General features: G+C 41.0%; 1 protein-coding gene across 1 annotated transcript in view; it reads right to left on the reverse strand.

Annotated features, from left to right (window-relative positions):
* SGK1 (serum/glucocorticoid regulated kinase 1) overlaps positions 1 to 15387 on the reverse strand; it is a 207916-nt gene that overhangs the window by 121075 nt on the left and 71454 nt on the right. Inside the window, exon 2 of the mRNA XM_073671278.1 lies at positions 5132 to 5353. Within this exon, the coding sequence (XP_073527379.1) occupies positions 5132 to 5353 (222 nt within the window). The remainder of the gene's footprint in view (positions 1 to 5131; positions 5354 to 15387) is intronic.

Here is a 15387-nt window from a genome sequence, read left to right on the forward strand (position 1 = left end):
AAGTCAATGGATAGAAAAATGCTGCAAAAATGCTGAAAGAATTTACATGCTACAAATTTGAATCTGCACAAAATATGCAAGTCACAAATAAGCAACACTTATGACTCTTCAGGATTCACATTCGCTTTGCTAGCATCAGGATTCCCTTCAGGTTTTTTGACCAATCCACTTGGAAATAACGTAGCAAAAGCACAACGTGTGCACCCAGCCTAAGGGACCTGCTCTCAAGCTTCCAATCTATAAGGAAATAGGGGCGGCAAAAGAGGAATAAAATGTTTATCGTGTATGGTTTAGGCATCTTTTATAATAAATAAACAGAAACATTAATATAAATCTGTATAAATCTGCATGATACAAAGTGCTACAGTGCTACTGAGTACGTGGAGGATGTGGAAACATGACAGAAAAGAACAGATTCGGAGGAAAATGTAGAGAAGGCGAACAGAGAAGAGTTAGATTAGTGAAGAGATATTTTTTTAAGACACACTTAAAATTGTGGATACTGGGAATTAACTGGATTGCCTGGGATAGTGCATTCCAGAGAATTGATGTAGTATGAGAGAAGTTCGTGTTGTATTCACTAGCAAATGGCAACCAGTGCAATAACTGGCACAGGGTGGAAGCATCAGTGTAGCAGCTGGACAAATATATGAACCTCACTGTTGCATTTAGGATAAATTGGAGAGGGGAGAATTTAGAAAGAAGGAGACCGATTTGTAGAGAGTTCTAGTAGTCCACATGAGAATGAACCAGAGCGACTGGTATTAATGGTATGAGTTTTTTACACTGAGTTTTTGGAGTGGAAACTGAGCATAAACTTCAAGTGTTTGAGGCATTTTGAGAAGTTTCTGCTGCAAAAACTCCTCAAAACCTGTAAGTGTAATCATACCCTAAGAGTTTTTAAAGTTTCAAGGGTAAAAGAAGGCCAGTTTCTGCAAATGTTTTTGAGGTTCAGGTGACATGAGCGAGCGAGTTAGTGGTTGGATATAGGGAGTGAATTAAAGATCTTATAATAGCACCTTGTAAGAAATTTGAACATTTCTGGTCAGAATATTTATTTAAAATGGTGTGCCTCTCATTGTGCAGAGAGCTTTAGGATTTGAGAGTAACTATTAATACCCAGGCTCTGATGCCTAAGGCTATGTCCCCACAATCAGGAACCAGCAGCCCTTTGGATGCAGCGTATTTTCGCTGTGTCCAAAACACTGTGTCCTAATGCCTCACTTGTTTTGTCATTACATGCTTACCCACCACATGTAATGACATTTCAACCAGTCAAAATCTGCAGCGGAGACTAGCGTCTCCGCTACAGAAATCGAGATGCTGCGGCTCGTAAACCTACACTGTGGGTGAGTTTACGCAGCATCAAAAACAAGCACAGTCGGCATGGGTTTTCTATAAATCCCATTCACTGTGCTTGTACTGGAGAACGCAGCGTTTTGGATGCAGCACAGGTGAGCTGCGTCCAAAACACTGCTATTCCTGATCGTGGGCATGCATCCTAAAATGGCTCAAACATCTCTATATGACACATGGATCATAGTGCCTATTGCACAGCAAAGATTTGCTCAACCAAGTCTAGAAAAATGTAAGATGCACTTGTTATGAGTCAGTATTTTTTCTAATAAACAGTTTTGATAAATGAGAACGACTGTTTCCTATCTTTGGAAACCTTCAAATCACCTTGTACTGTATATTAGGTGCACAAGGGGATTACCTTTCTGAAAATTCCCGCATAAAAATCTGTGATATATGCATATTTTCCATTACTAATCAAAAATGCCGGTGTTCTGATTATTCTAGCTGATTTCTGTTCATTTATGAGATGTCTGATTAAAATACAAAGTTCATTTTCCACAATAAAATGACATAAAAATGTGATAACGGGAAATAAACTTTTCTAAGGGTTTTATTTTTCATAACCAGACTGCAGCTCATTTTCTAGAACTGGAATTTCGCACTTCAATTAGGGACCTTTCAGAGTTGAAAGTGGGTTAACATGTGGCTACAGTCAAATTTATAGCTATTCTGCACCCAATTACGGAAAGAAAGGTCAAGGATCCCACTCTAAAGGGACCTCAAAGGGATGAATGAAATCTGATCCTTAAGCACCTTGTATCCACCAGCAGTGTGCAGATGGCAAGTTCACAGGACCACAGAAATCTTCCTTCGTCTCTTCTTGCAACTTGAGGAAAGAACTTGTCCAGCAAATGAAAACCATCTGTTTTAGCTCACATCTATCAAATACTGTGTTAGCATGACTGAATATAGGACTTTAAACAATGTAGCGTAGACAGTAAACTTGTGAATGCAAAGAACATGCCTTCAGTGTGTTTTTCCATCAAATGACATTGACATTAAAAAATGGTACCGGTATCATCAGTGTTTTGGATCTGTGTATTATCAGTGTATGGTCTATGTGTCAGTTTTTACCATCAGTGTGTCATCAGTGTTTTTCACAGATGGATAAATAAATGAAAAAATTACAAAGCTTCTCCAAACTTTGCAATGCTAAATACGGACAGCACACAGATGGCACACTGATGCTATCTGTGTGCTGTAAGTGTTTTTCATGGATCCACAGACTTGTAGTGACACTTTTCATCTGTGACACTGAAGAAAAAATGGACATTTCACTGTGAGTTTTGCACAGATATATGGTCCATGAAAAAACACAGACATGTGAATAGCACCACAGATTATAATGTATATGTGTTCTATCCATAAAGAAAAATCACGGATACGTGTATGTGCAACATGGACGCCTAAACGAGGCTTTAAGTATGCACCCTTTTCTCTCTTTTACCGCTGCTCTTACCCAGGGCAAGTTCGTAGGTCCAACTGCAGCTCCTCTGCTTGGCCAAGTGGCTAGGAGGACCTCTGTGCAGGGTAAACTTAGAAGGGACACAGCACTAAACCTAGACTGTGTCCCATTCAATCTCTGAATTGGTGGAGTTTCCAAAAGTCCGACCTCCAATGGGTATAACATCACTTTTTTAAAATGGGAAATCCCTTTAACTCAAGAAAGTCACCCTTTAGGCTTTATTTTAAGGGACAGTTAAGTTAGGTTCACACATATCCAGTGCTATACAATAGTATTCAAAATAATATCAGTGTGTTCAAAAACATGAGTTAAGAACAAAATCTTTATTCTAGTTTTTATTTCCATGCATTCGGAACATTGCTCACTGTTTTCTAATTCAACACATGAAGAGAAATGTATATAACTTTTAACTACTTTACAGAAAATAACAAAAAATGAATACTTTTCTGTTCTAAAAAATAGCAGTGTCTGCATTTGTCTTTACAAACTCACAATATGTAATCTTTTTTTTGAGGATTTAGAATTCCTGTGAATCACTAACCTAATATTTAGTTGTATACCCACAGTTTTTTTTAGAACTGCTTCACATCTATGTTGCATAGAGTCAACCAACTTCTGGCACCTGTCAGCCTAGGATGCTTTGACTACATCCCACAATTTTTTTGCTTTTGTTGGCTTTGTCTCAGAAACTGCATTTTTGATGTCACCCCACAAGTGTTCTATCGGATTAAGGTCCGAGGATTGGGCTGGCCGCTCCATAACCTCAATTTTTTTGGACTGGAACCAAGATTTTGCTCATTTACTGGTGTGTTTAGGGTCGTCGTCTTGTTGAAGCACCCATTTTAAGGGCATATCCTCTTCAGTGTAAGGCAACATGGCCTCTTCAAGTATTTTAATATATGCAAACTGGTCCATGATCACTGGTATGCAGTAAATAGGTCCGGCACCATAGTAAGAGAAACATGCCCATATCATGATGCTTGCACCACCATTTTTCACTGTCTTCAGAGTGTACTATGGCTTGAATGCAGAGTTTGGGGGTCCTTTGATGAATTGTCTGCGGCCTTTGGACCCAAAAAGAACAATTTTACTTTTATCTGTCCACAAAATGTTTCTCAATTTCTCTTTAGGCCAGTTGATGTGTTCTTTGGCCTTTGCGGGGACTTCTTGCCAAGAGATTAGCTTCACACATGCATGTTCTAACTGTCACAGTACTCACAGGTAACTTGATATTGTCTTTGATCATCCTGAAGCTAATCATTGGCTGAGCCTTTGCCATTCTGGCTATTCTTCTATCCATATGAATGGTAGTCTTCCATTTTCTTCCACGTCTCACCGGTTTTGCTTTCCATTTTAAAGCATTGGAGATCATTTTAGCTGAACAGCCTATCATTGTCTGCACTTCTTTATAAGTTTTACCCTCTCCAATCAACTATTTAATCAAAGTACACTGTTCTTCTGAACAATGCCTCGAATGACCCATGTTTCTCAGGCTTTCAAGGAGAAATGCATGTACAACATGTGCTGGATTTACCCTTAAATAAGGGCCACCTGATTCACACCTGTTTCATCACAGAATGATTGACCTCACTAATTGAACTTCACACTGCTATTATTTTGAGCACATCACCTTTCAATTAATTATTCAAATACACAGACTCAAAAACATGCCGATCATGAATGCTGAGTCTGTTGGTTTTCTTAGAATCTACTGAACCAACTGGTAAATTGTTTGACATGTGGTTCTATAATTTATACCAAAAACAATGATTAATCTGGTTAGTCATATTGGATTGCTATTATTTAGAACACTACTGTACATTGACCATTGCTTTGGAGTTTCTGTGGGAAACCCAACAGAGCCTTGATGAAGCCAACAAAGTCACTTTCGACTTTTGTATGGTCCCAGCAGTCTCCATCCTTTTGAGATGTGCAGAACAGATCAGTCACAAAAAAAACAAAGACTACCAAGACATGTCAGGTGGAGTCCAAAGTGAGAATGACTCCATCAGGGTTCTGTTAGGCTTTCCTTCACAATCCAGTTTTTTAGAGATTCCAGTGGCGCAATGGATATATGTGAACCTAGCCTTAGACAAACATTTTCAAAATAAATAGGGTTTCTAGGTTGTTCAACAAATCATAAATTTAGTTCAGTGATAAACATTAGATTATCATTGCAATTGTTCAGAAAGAAGTCCGTCATAAAATAATTGTTAAGGCTCACATGCTTTTACTTTTAGAGCTGACTATATAGACACTTGACAACCTTCAAAAATGTATATTAAGAAACTATGGTGGTACACTTACCGTGCTGCAGCTTCTTTGGCTTTCCCAGTAGTGCATCTGTGAATCTTGAGATCTTGTAAAACTGTCAAATGAATGGCCATTCAGGTAACTCTGACATGGTAGAAACTCAGACTCCTCTGGCGTAGGTGTAATATGCATCACAGTGGATCCAGGTGTGTATTTCAAGTGCTTATTCTGGTGTTTGTCTTTGCTGGATGATGGCTTCTTTATCCATCGTCTTACCTAGAAAATTTTACAAAATTGAAATGTTTCTCTTCTCATAACCTAAGTTTCATTCATTTCTATAGTATGCAAAGGGTTCATAAAAAATATTTTTAAAGATCTTAAAGTTCTTCTGATGTATGTTTTAAAGGATTTGCCTAGCAATAAAAAAAAATTTGAAAGTCACTTAGTGTGTTATAAATCAAGAAGAGAAACCATATTCACCTTACCCATTCATTGACGCTCTGGTTCTCAAGGTACCCAATCTTCTGTTGGTCTCTGTACTGCTATCTAGCACCATTACTACTGCAGCCAATCAATGACTGTAAAAAGTTACAGCTGCAGCCAGTGATTGGCTGCAAGTGTCATGTGGCTAGATGGCATGTGATCAGATGCAAGAACATACAGCGACCAGCGGTGGGCTAGAAATGTTCAATCTGGAGTGAAGGGGATGTATAAATCCTGGCTATCTTTTTTTCTAACATTATAAGCTGTTTTTAGATTGTTTTTCTTGATTTTAAGTAAATACTTGTAATCTCGTAATATAACAATGCTGTAAAATATTTTTTAAGAGCTCAAACTGAATATTTATGTTGTAGCTTAAAATAGATGAACTAGTATAGTCAGTTTACTTCTGAAAAGTAACATCATATGTTAGGAGGAAAAATGTAGAAACATAGCTAGCACTTTCATCTCACTAATTACACCTCTAAGGTTTACTTCAAACAAATCTATATATTCTTTATTATAAGACTATTTTCAGTCTAAAAAGCCTCACACCCTTGACAGAATAAAGGCTTTCCACCAAAATTATTTTAATCGTGGGAAGGTGCAGCCAGACTGTTGCCTCGTGCTGCTATAGGTGAGCTGATGCACGCAGGGAGAAGAGAGCTATATCTGGTTTATATAGGCAGGTTTAACATAAGACTGATGAGCATCTGGATTCATGACTGGAAAGCTACCACGGTTATTACCTGAAAATAAAGAAGTGGTACAGTGGCGTGTAAAGGTTTGGGCACCCCTGGTCAAAATTACTGTTATTATGAACAGTTAAGCAAGTTGAAGATGAAATGATCTATAAAGGGCCTAAAGTAGTTAAAGATGGCACATTTCCATTGTATTTTAGGCAAAAAATATATATAGTCATTTTTTCCATTTTAAAAATCACAAAAGGAAACTGAGCCAGTGCAAAAGTTTGGGCACCCTTGGAGATTTGTGTGCTCAGATAACTTTGATCAAGGTTTCAGACCTTAATCAGCCTGTTAGGATTATGGCTTGTTCACTATCATCATTAGGAAAGGCCAGGTGATGCAAATTTCCCAGGTTTATAAAAGCCCAGCCTCCTCTAACCTTGTGCCAAAAAACAGCAGGCATGGGTCCTTCTAAGCAGCTGACTAGTACTCTTAAAATTAAAATTGTGGAGGCCCACAGCTGGGCTGGGTTTTTATGAAACGCTCAATCACTTTCACCTGTTTTTTCTTCAGATATGCAACAGATATGTGTTTTGAATCCTTGTCACGTCATGTTGGAAAAGTGCACGTCTACTAAGAGAACAGACTATTGGTAGCATCTTCTCTTTCAATACAGAGCAGTACATCTGTGAATTCATGATACCATCAATGAAATGTAGCTCCCTGATACCAGTAGCACTCATGCAGCCCCACATAAGGACACTGGCACCACCATGTTTCACTCTAGGCACCATGTACATTTCATTGTATTCCTCACCTTTGCAACGCCGTACAGTTTTGAAGACATCAGTTCAAAAAACATTTATCTTGGTCTCCTCACTCCAGAGTATAGAATCCCAGTAGTTTTTATATTTTTTAGCATGGGCCCTGGCAACTTGTAGGCTGACTTTTTTGTGCATGGGCTTTAGGAGAGGTTTCCTTCATGTAAGGGTTTTCTTCAACCCTTTTCACCAGAACATGCTTTTGTTTACATGTTAACTTTCATAGTTGGCCTTGACGTCTGTTAGATGGTTGTAGTTCCATCTTTGTAAAATTTTTGTTTCTAGTAAAGCTTTGCTAATCTTCTTTTAACCTTCATTTTTCTTGTGTAAAAATTGTATTTTGTTTCTTAGGTCTTATGACATTTCTCTTCCATGTGGTGCTGTTATGATCTGCAACATGAACTAAGGAAAGATAGGGGAAAGCTGTCCCTCCAGTAAGACTAAGCTGAATCCCTACGATGTAGCGGGCTGCCTGTTCCTTGCGAACAGACCCGCCTTAGTCCTCGGCTAGTCTGAACGAAGACCTATAGCATAAGGGGAGGGGTCCCTAAAAGAACTAAGGACTGGAACAAAAATGAGACACATCCTAAACAGAAAAGTTGTTGCAGAACACAAAAAGACAAACTGACAAAAAGGTACTAGAGGTCCCCAAAGGACCAAGCGAACTGGCAGAGAAAGGCACAGAAGCACCTGGCTAGAAAAACAGTCAACAACACTGAAGTCCAGCACAGCCAGGAGGGCGGAGCTGGAATATAAAGGCAGGTGGTCACGTGACCTCAAAACACAAGATGGAAAAACCAAACAGGAGGGTTCTAACAGGTGCCATTGCTGATAGCTTGAAATGGGAAGAGTTTTTCTTTGTTAAACAGAATCTGTCAGGAGGTTTTTCCAATGTAATCTGAGGACAGCATGAGGTGGGGGCTGAAATACGGATACCTGTGGTTGAATTCTTGTTAATTAGAAATTTGTTGTCTAAACTTTTGCATTGTTCCTACGACTTTAATTGTTAGATAAAAATGCAAGAGCACAATTGGGTCTTATCCAAGTAATAAGGGAGGATAAATAGGTAGTTTGCTCACCTTAAAGGGTTATGTAAGACACAACCACTAAAATAGCATATATTCCAACTGCTGCAGCTTCCAATGAATTGTGCAAATTTATTCAAAACTATGTTGCAAAAATAAATACACCCCAATGAAAGTCTTGTATAACTATGTCAAGGGTGTGGAAGTAACCTGTGTTAATGGATAAATGACAAGGCATGATGAAATGTTGGATGATTGTTTAATGTCAATGCATTTCAGAATCACTCTGATTCCTTCTTCAGAACAACCACTACTGACAATTCTCAATTGTAGGTGTTCTGAAGGAGTCAGAGTGACTCTGAAATGCGTTGATATTAAACCATGATCCAACATTTCATTGTGGCTTGTCATTTATCCATCAGCGCAGGTTACTTCCATCACCCTTGACATACTTATACAAGACTTTCATTGGGGTGTATTTATTTTTGCAGCATGGTCTTGAATTAAATTTTTAGGAAAATTACTCTTTCGGGTATGCAAAATAACAAATCTTGTTTACAATTAATGGCCCACTTTTGTGGGAGTGTTTTGTAAAATAGTATCCTATAGAAAATGTTGATTCTGAAAGGAAACTAAAGGTGTTTTGACAAATCTGTTGGGGTGTACTCATTTCTACTGAGCACTCTATTTTTCTCGCTCTCATATGTACAAATTAATTAATGTTGTTTGTTCTTTATGCACAACCAAATAACTGGACCAATTAACATTTTTGCCAAAAAATGAAACACATAAGCAAATGTTAATATATGGCCAAATGACTGGACTAGTATAACCCTTTCAACGAGCATGCTTGGGTGCTTACCGAGTATCTTCGGTGTGCTCGTATATTATGTTCGACTCCCTGCGTCTGTATAGTTTACAGCTGTAGGACAGCTTCAACACATGTGAGGATTCCCTAAGAAACAAGTAATCCATGCATGTGTTGAAGCTGTCTTACAGCTGTAAATTATGCAGACGCAGGGACTCGAACATAATATACAAACACGCCGAAGATACTCAGTAAGCACCCGAACATGCTCAGTTAAAGGTAGCTCATCACTAGACTGGACCAATTGGCCCCAAATTAGTCACTTATATAAATCATATCAAGATGTAGAGTAGTGGGTTCAATCTGCAGCTTGTGGTTTGTCCTGATGAAGAAGTGTATTACTTCGAAATGTGTTGACCAATAAACCGCATTTCTGCACATCTTTTTTTCTGCTCATGACTACATGGCCAGATTTAACCCACTACTCTCCAGTTTGATATGTTTCCTACATTGTGGATTTTTAGCAGCCTTTCTCTCAAGTTTTAAAGGGGTTGTGACTTGACAACCTTATCAGGTGAACACCTTTCCTTATTATCTCCCCAGATCTTCTCAGAAAATACCGTTTCCCTCTTTGTTTTTTCCAGATTTTTCTTTGCTCACATAGATAAATCAGGCACTTCAGAAAGTTTTAGACTGGGTTTCAGCTCTCTAGGACCTACTGTTCTCCACATGTTTACAAGAAAATGGAATACAAAAGCAAATATTAGTTTAAATATCTTTGGGACACCAATAATGAGATATAAAATTTTTGTGCATAATAACTTAGCTTTAGGGATGAGCTGACCCTTGAAAGTTCGGGTTCTGGTACCAACCAGAACCCAACCTGAATTTTATTCCAAAGTTCGGTTCGGGTACCAGAACTTTACCCAAACTTGAACCAGAACCCCAAATCCCATTGAAAACAATGGAGACCCGGACTTTTGAGCTGGAAAATTTCTCTCTCTCTCTTCCCCTGGAACTCCGAAAATTGTAGCGGACGTCCGGGAGAAGCCTATGTTCGGCGTTTAGCACCGGACGCTAACAGTCCAGTACGAACTCTGAACTTTTAAGTTCGGGTTCGCTCATCTCTACTCAATTCTGCACATGACAACTCAGATATGTTGGCTTCATATCAATAGCAAAGTTTTTAACCACATACAAATAAGAAACAGTTATACAGAATAGACCTGTACAAAGCTGGGTAATTCTACTAGTAAATCATAAATATTAGTTATTAAAATGTTAAATGTTATGTGTAATATTTTTAATTTATTGTTACCTGCTACTTATCCCAGATTTAGTTAAATTGCATATAAAAACCTAACAAACTGAATTATTCTCCACTAGTTTATATGTAAGCACTTCTTTTTACTTTGATGTGATCCTGCACACAGGTTACATTTTACTGAGTAGAAAGAATCCGAACATTGATAGAGATAGGAAAATAGGAATAAGTTGACTTTGTAGGATTGTTCCTTACAAAAATGCTCTACTGAGAGTTTTATCCGATTCCTGACTGATCAGATCCAGATGCCCAGCTGGCAACAATATGTGCTAGGTTTAGTTCATTGTATTTTACAATCATCACTAAGCTCTCAGAGTGTTATTCAAAGCTCTGAAGTCCATAGTATTCATGAATTACTCACCACTTTAATGTCTTATCAAATATGGTTATAATTGACACAAGGCTAAAAAAATGTGATGCAAAATAGCTTCACATATGATATATACATATAACTGGAAATCAAATTACCCTAAAAGCTGCAGCTGTAATCACATAGCCAGATATGTTTGCCCCAAAAGCAACCACGAGAACCAATTGGACCAACATCAGGCAAGTTAATAAAATGTGGGTGGATGATAACCGCGATTGATGCATTAGGGCACATTTAGTTACTGATATATACCAGAAAGGTGGTGTAATAAGCACTTACAAGAGGGTGTAAGTAAAAAGTACAACATTTATGAAAGAAATACTCTAGTTCATGTTTTTCCAAAAAACATAAGGCCCCCTACACATGTATGTGTCTCGTACATCCGTTTTACCGGAGACACGTATCAAGTTCAACACATACCTATTGTAACCTATGAGGTTGCACACATGTCCGGGCTTCACATGGATCGTGTGTCTTTGTGACCCACATGTAGACATGTCCATTTTTTCCAGCAACACGGATAACAGGGGCCAATAAAAGTGTATGGGTCCGTGTAAACTCGTACATCACACCCATGTGACATCCGTGTGACACGTACCGGAATAGAATGCAGAATAGAAATTACAGATTTTTATGTGTTAAAAATGTGCAAAAATAATAGATAGATAAATAAATATCTGTCACATGTATAATTTGTTCATTGCATGTGCAGCTTACTGTACATGTATCAACCTAATGCACTTCGCTAGATTTGCTTGGACTATGTTAGATTCAGTGGACTATGTCGGACCTGGTGGGAACTTTTTTTTTTTTTTAAAAAGTGTTTTTCTTCTATGTCTCTGTGTTTTGTGTGTATATTCTTTTCAGGTATCCATTCACTTGGACTAAGTCGGATTTGCTGAACTACATCGGACCTGCGTGGGATTATTTTTAATAATATGATGAACCAGGGAAAGTGTCTGGGAGAGTTTAATTAACTGAAGTATTTTTTTGTGTGTGTTTTCCTTTTCTTTACTGGGTTAGTAATGGGGGTGTCTGATAGACACTTCTCCATTACTAATACCAGGGCTTGATGTCGGCTGACATCAGCCCCAGGCCTCATTTCCCCGATTGCCAATGCACTATGGCATCGGGACGAGCCAAGGCGAAGCGCCAGAATTGAAACATCTAATGTGATGCTCCACTTCTGGGGCGGCTGTGTGCTGGTACTTTCAGGCTGCGAAGGTCCCAATAACCATCGACCTTCCCAGCCTGATAATATCAGCTCACAGCTGTCTGCTTTACATGTACAGTAAGCTACACATGTAAGGCACAAATTATATATGTGACAGATATATATTCATCTATCTATCTATCTATCTATCTATCTATCTATCTATCTATCTATCTATCTATCTATCTATCCATCCATCTATCCATCTATCTATCTCTATCTTTGCACATAAAAATCTGTAATTTCTATTCTGCTTTCTATTCTGGTTCACACGGAGGGCACCTGGACGACACACGGATGGTACACACATACACACGGACGACACACGGATAGTACACACATACACACGGATGGGACCTGCATGACACATAGATGGTACACATATACACATGGATGGCAAACGGATGGCACACACATACACACGGACAGCACCTGGACGACACATGGGTGGTACACACATACACATGGATGGCACATGGATGACACATGGATGGTACACATATACACACGGATGGCACACACATACACACGGATGGCACACACATACACACAGATGGCACACACATACACACGGACGACACACGGATAGTACACACATACACACGGATGGCACCTGGACGACACATGGATGGTACACACATACACAGGGACGACACACGGAGAGTACACACATACACACGGATGGCACATGTGTGACGCCTCTTCTCGGAAAGCCCTTTATTTTACCCTGGGAGATGGGGGACTCGGAGTCGGGTCCTGTGATGGAGAGATGGGATGCAGCCGTGGCCCGGACCCGATCCGTGCTCTGGGCCGTCACATTAAAAAGGATGGTGTGGGCTTGTCCGGGTTGAGTGGCTGATTTACGACTACGCCAACTGTGGCACCTGGTGAAGGCCACCAGCGCCGCTGCAGTCCGCTGAGGCATGGTGTAATGGCGGCCAAAGTTATTACTACTCCCCACAGGCGGAGCAAGGCCTCAGGGCAGAGGGACAGGATGGAGGGGGTAGTAGTAGAGGACGACGGGTGCCGCGTCGTGCGGTGTAGCGCAGAATAAACAGTCCGGAGGCCATAGCGGTGAACTTCCAAGGCTTTACTCACTTTAGAGATGGCAGAAGGAAGGCGACTCCCTGCTCCCCGCGGAGTTCTGCGGTCACCAGGAACGGGGGTCCGACAACCTACAAGTAAGTCCAGCATTCAGTCGGGACCCTACACCAGAGTGTTCCTGAACTACAGACCGAATCCTTTCCTGTCCGTGTGTGTGCAAATAGGCCTGGTCTCCCTCTGAGCTCCTCTCAGAACCAGGGCACGGGTGGCAGCTCTGCTCTGTCTGATACCCGGTGGGATCCTCTGGGCCTACCGGGCTTTCTTAGTCGTGGTCCTTGACCGGGTCGAGACATTCCTTATCTACAACCTACCCCTCGTCCCAAGGCCGGGGCACGAGGGCTGTGTCTCCATCCGATGCGGGCCCACACAGGATCCGCGTTAGGGTGGGAGATCACAGTCCACTCAGCAATTGACAGCATAGAGACAGTCAAAGAGCGATTGAAGGCAGTCAAAAACCAAGACCCAAGATGGCTTTTTATTAAATATGAAATTTAAAGTGTAACTAACTTGTAGGTCCTCCACCCTTACCCACTAACTGGTTCCCCTAACTCTTGGTTCCCCAGTCTCCCTGTAACCAGAGGAGCAGCACCTAGTGCGTAACAGCTCCCTCTAGTGGAGAAATGTGGTGTTGGATGCAAAGGTTGGGTCACGACTATCACACTGTTCTTACCTCAGAGGAGGAACACTACACTCCATTAGAGAAGTGCAGCATCCCTGTGGCGGTCGAACCCTCAGGGGCGCCACACATGGACGACACACAGATGGTACACATATACACACGGATGGCACATGAATGGCACACACATACACATGGATGGCACACACATACACACGGATGTCACACATACACACGGATGACACACTGATAGTACACACATACACACGGATGGCACCTGGACGACACATGGATGGTACACATATACACACGAATGTCACACACATACACACGGACGACACACGGATAGTACACACATACACACGGATGGCACCTGGATGACACACGGATGGTACACACATACACATGGATGTCACATGGATTGTACACACATACACATGGATGGCACATGGAAGGTACACACATACACATGGACGGCACCTGGATGACACACAGATGGTACACACATACACATGGATTGTACACACATACACACGGACGACACACGGATAGTACACACATACACATGGATGGCACATGGAAGGTACACACATACACATGGACGGCACCTGGATGACACACGGATAGTACACTCATACACACGGACGACACACGGATAATACACACATATACACGGATGGCACATGGAAGGTACACACATACACACGGACAGCCAACAGAAAACCACATGGTAAAAACGGACTGTCTCACGCATACATTTTTTAAGCAGACGTATGAAGGGGGCTTAAAACAGATTTGAAGAAAGTTCCATTAGACTCTTAGCTATACTGTCTGCATCTTAAAGGGGCTGTCTGGTCTTCTGATAAAAATTCTTCATTCACTCAATGTGACTGCAGACTTCTGCATTCTTAGGCAGCGGTGTCCACAATGAGTATTTGGTGGATCCCGATATTCTGCAGCATTTCTGAGACTCATTAGGTAAATTAGATAACTTGCGTTTTTACATTGTGATCTTTTACATGTGTTTTTAGTGCTGCGTTTTTTGTCTTGTTTTGCGATATGTCATGTTTTGAATAAAGCTGCTTTGTTTTTGATACTTCCTGGTATTTGGCTTTGAAAAAGCTTTATTGATACAGTTGTGACGCCCAGCTGCGCTTGGTATCACAAATCCTAGAAGGGTGTATTGATGGATTCCTCCACAAGAGGCCCCCATAACCATTCACAAATCTCCACCTTTCACCTCAGACCACCAGAGGGAGCCCGTTAGGGATATAGGGATAAATATATAAGGGAAGGTGGAGCCAGGCAGCCGTTAGTCTAGACTGGAGTTGACAGAAAGCAAACCTGTTGAGAGAGTTCCTGCAGTGCAAAAGCCTGAGAGAGGCCAGTGTGCAGTGGAGCACGTTCTAGACTCAGTTGTAGCTCAGAGTAGTGAGCTTTAGGCGTGCCGGCGCCATAAGATCGGTGAAGCACGGCAAGCTGCTGTTAGTGTGAGTAGCCTAGTGAGGGCCCGAGTAGGCCGAAGGCGAGTGGAGAGTTAGTACATAGGGGGCAGAGGAGCTTAAGTAGCTCACACCGAAGAAGTAGATACCGGACACCGGGTCCGAAGCTTAGCGGGATCTCTATGACCCAGTAAGGTACAACCGGAATCCCTGGAGAACTACAAGTCCCAGGATCGCTAAAGTGCTGATACGTAACAGAGCCGGGAGACACATAGGCCCCGTAAGTCGGGAGCGTGTACTCCAAGAAAAGGCCCTACCACAAGGTCAGCCAGCGCAGGACAGAGACAAAGTTAGGCCTAGCTCCAGGCAGGTCAGAAACTTACTACGCAGAGGCAAGAAACAGGAGGCCCAACACCTGCTC

Source organism: Phyllobates terribilis, unplaced genomic scaffold (genome assembly GCF_046119375.1).
Source record: "Phyllobates terribilis strain yellow unplaced genomic scaffold, ASM4611937v1 Scaffold_3__8_contigs__length_932513732, whole genome shotgun sequence".
NCBI classification, from domain to species: Eukaryota; Metazoa; Chordata; class Amphibia; order Anura; family Dendrobatidae; genus Phyllobates; species Phyllobates terribilis.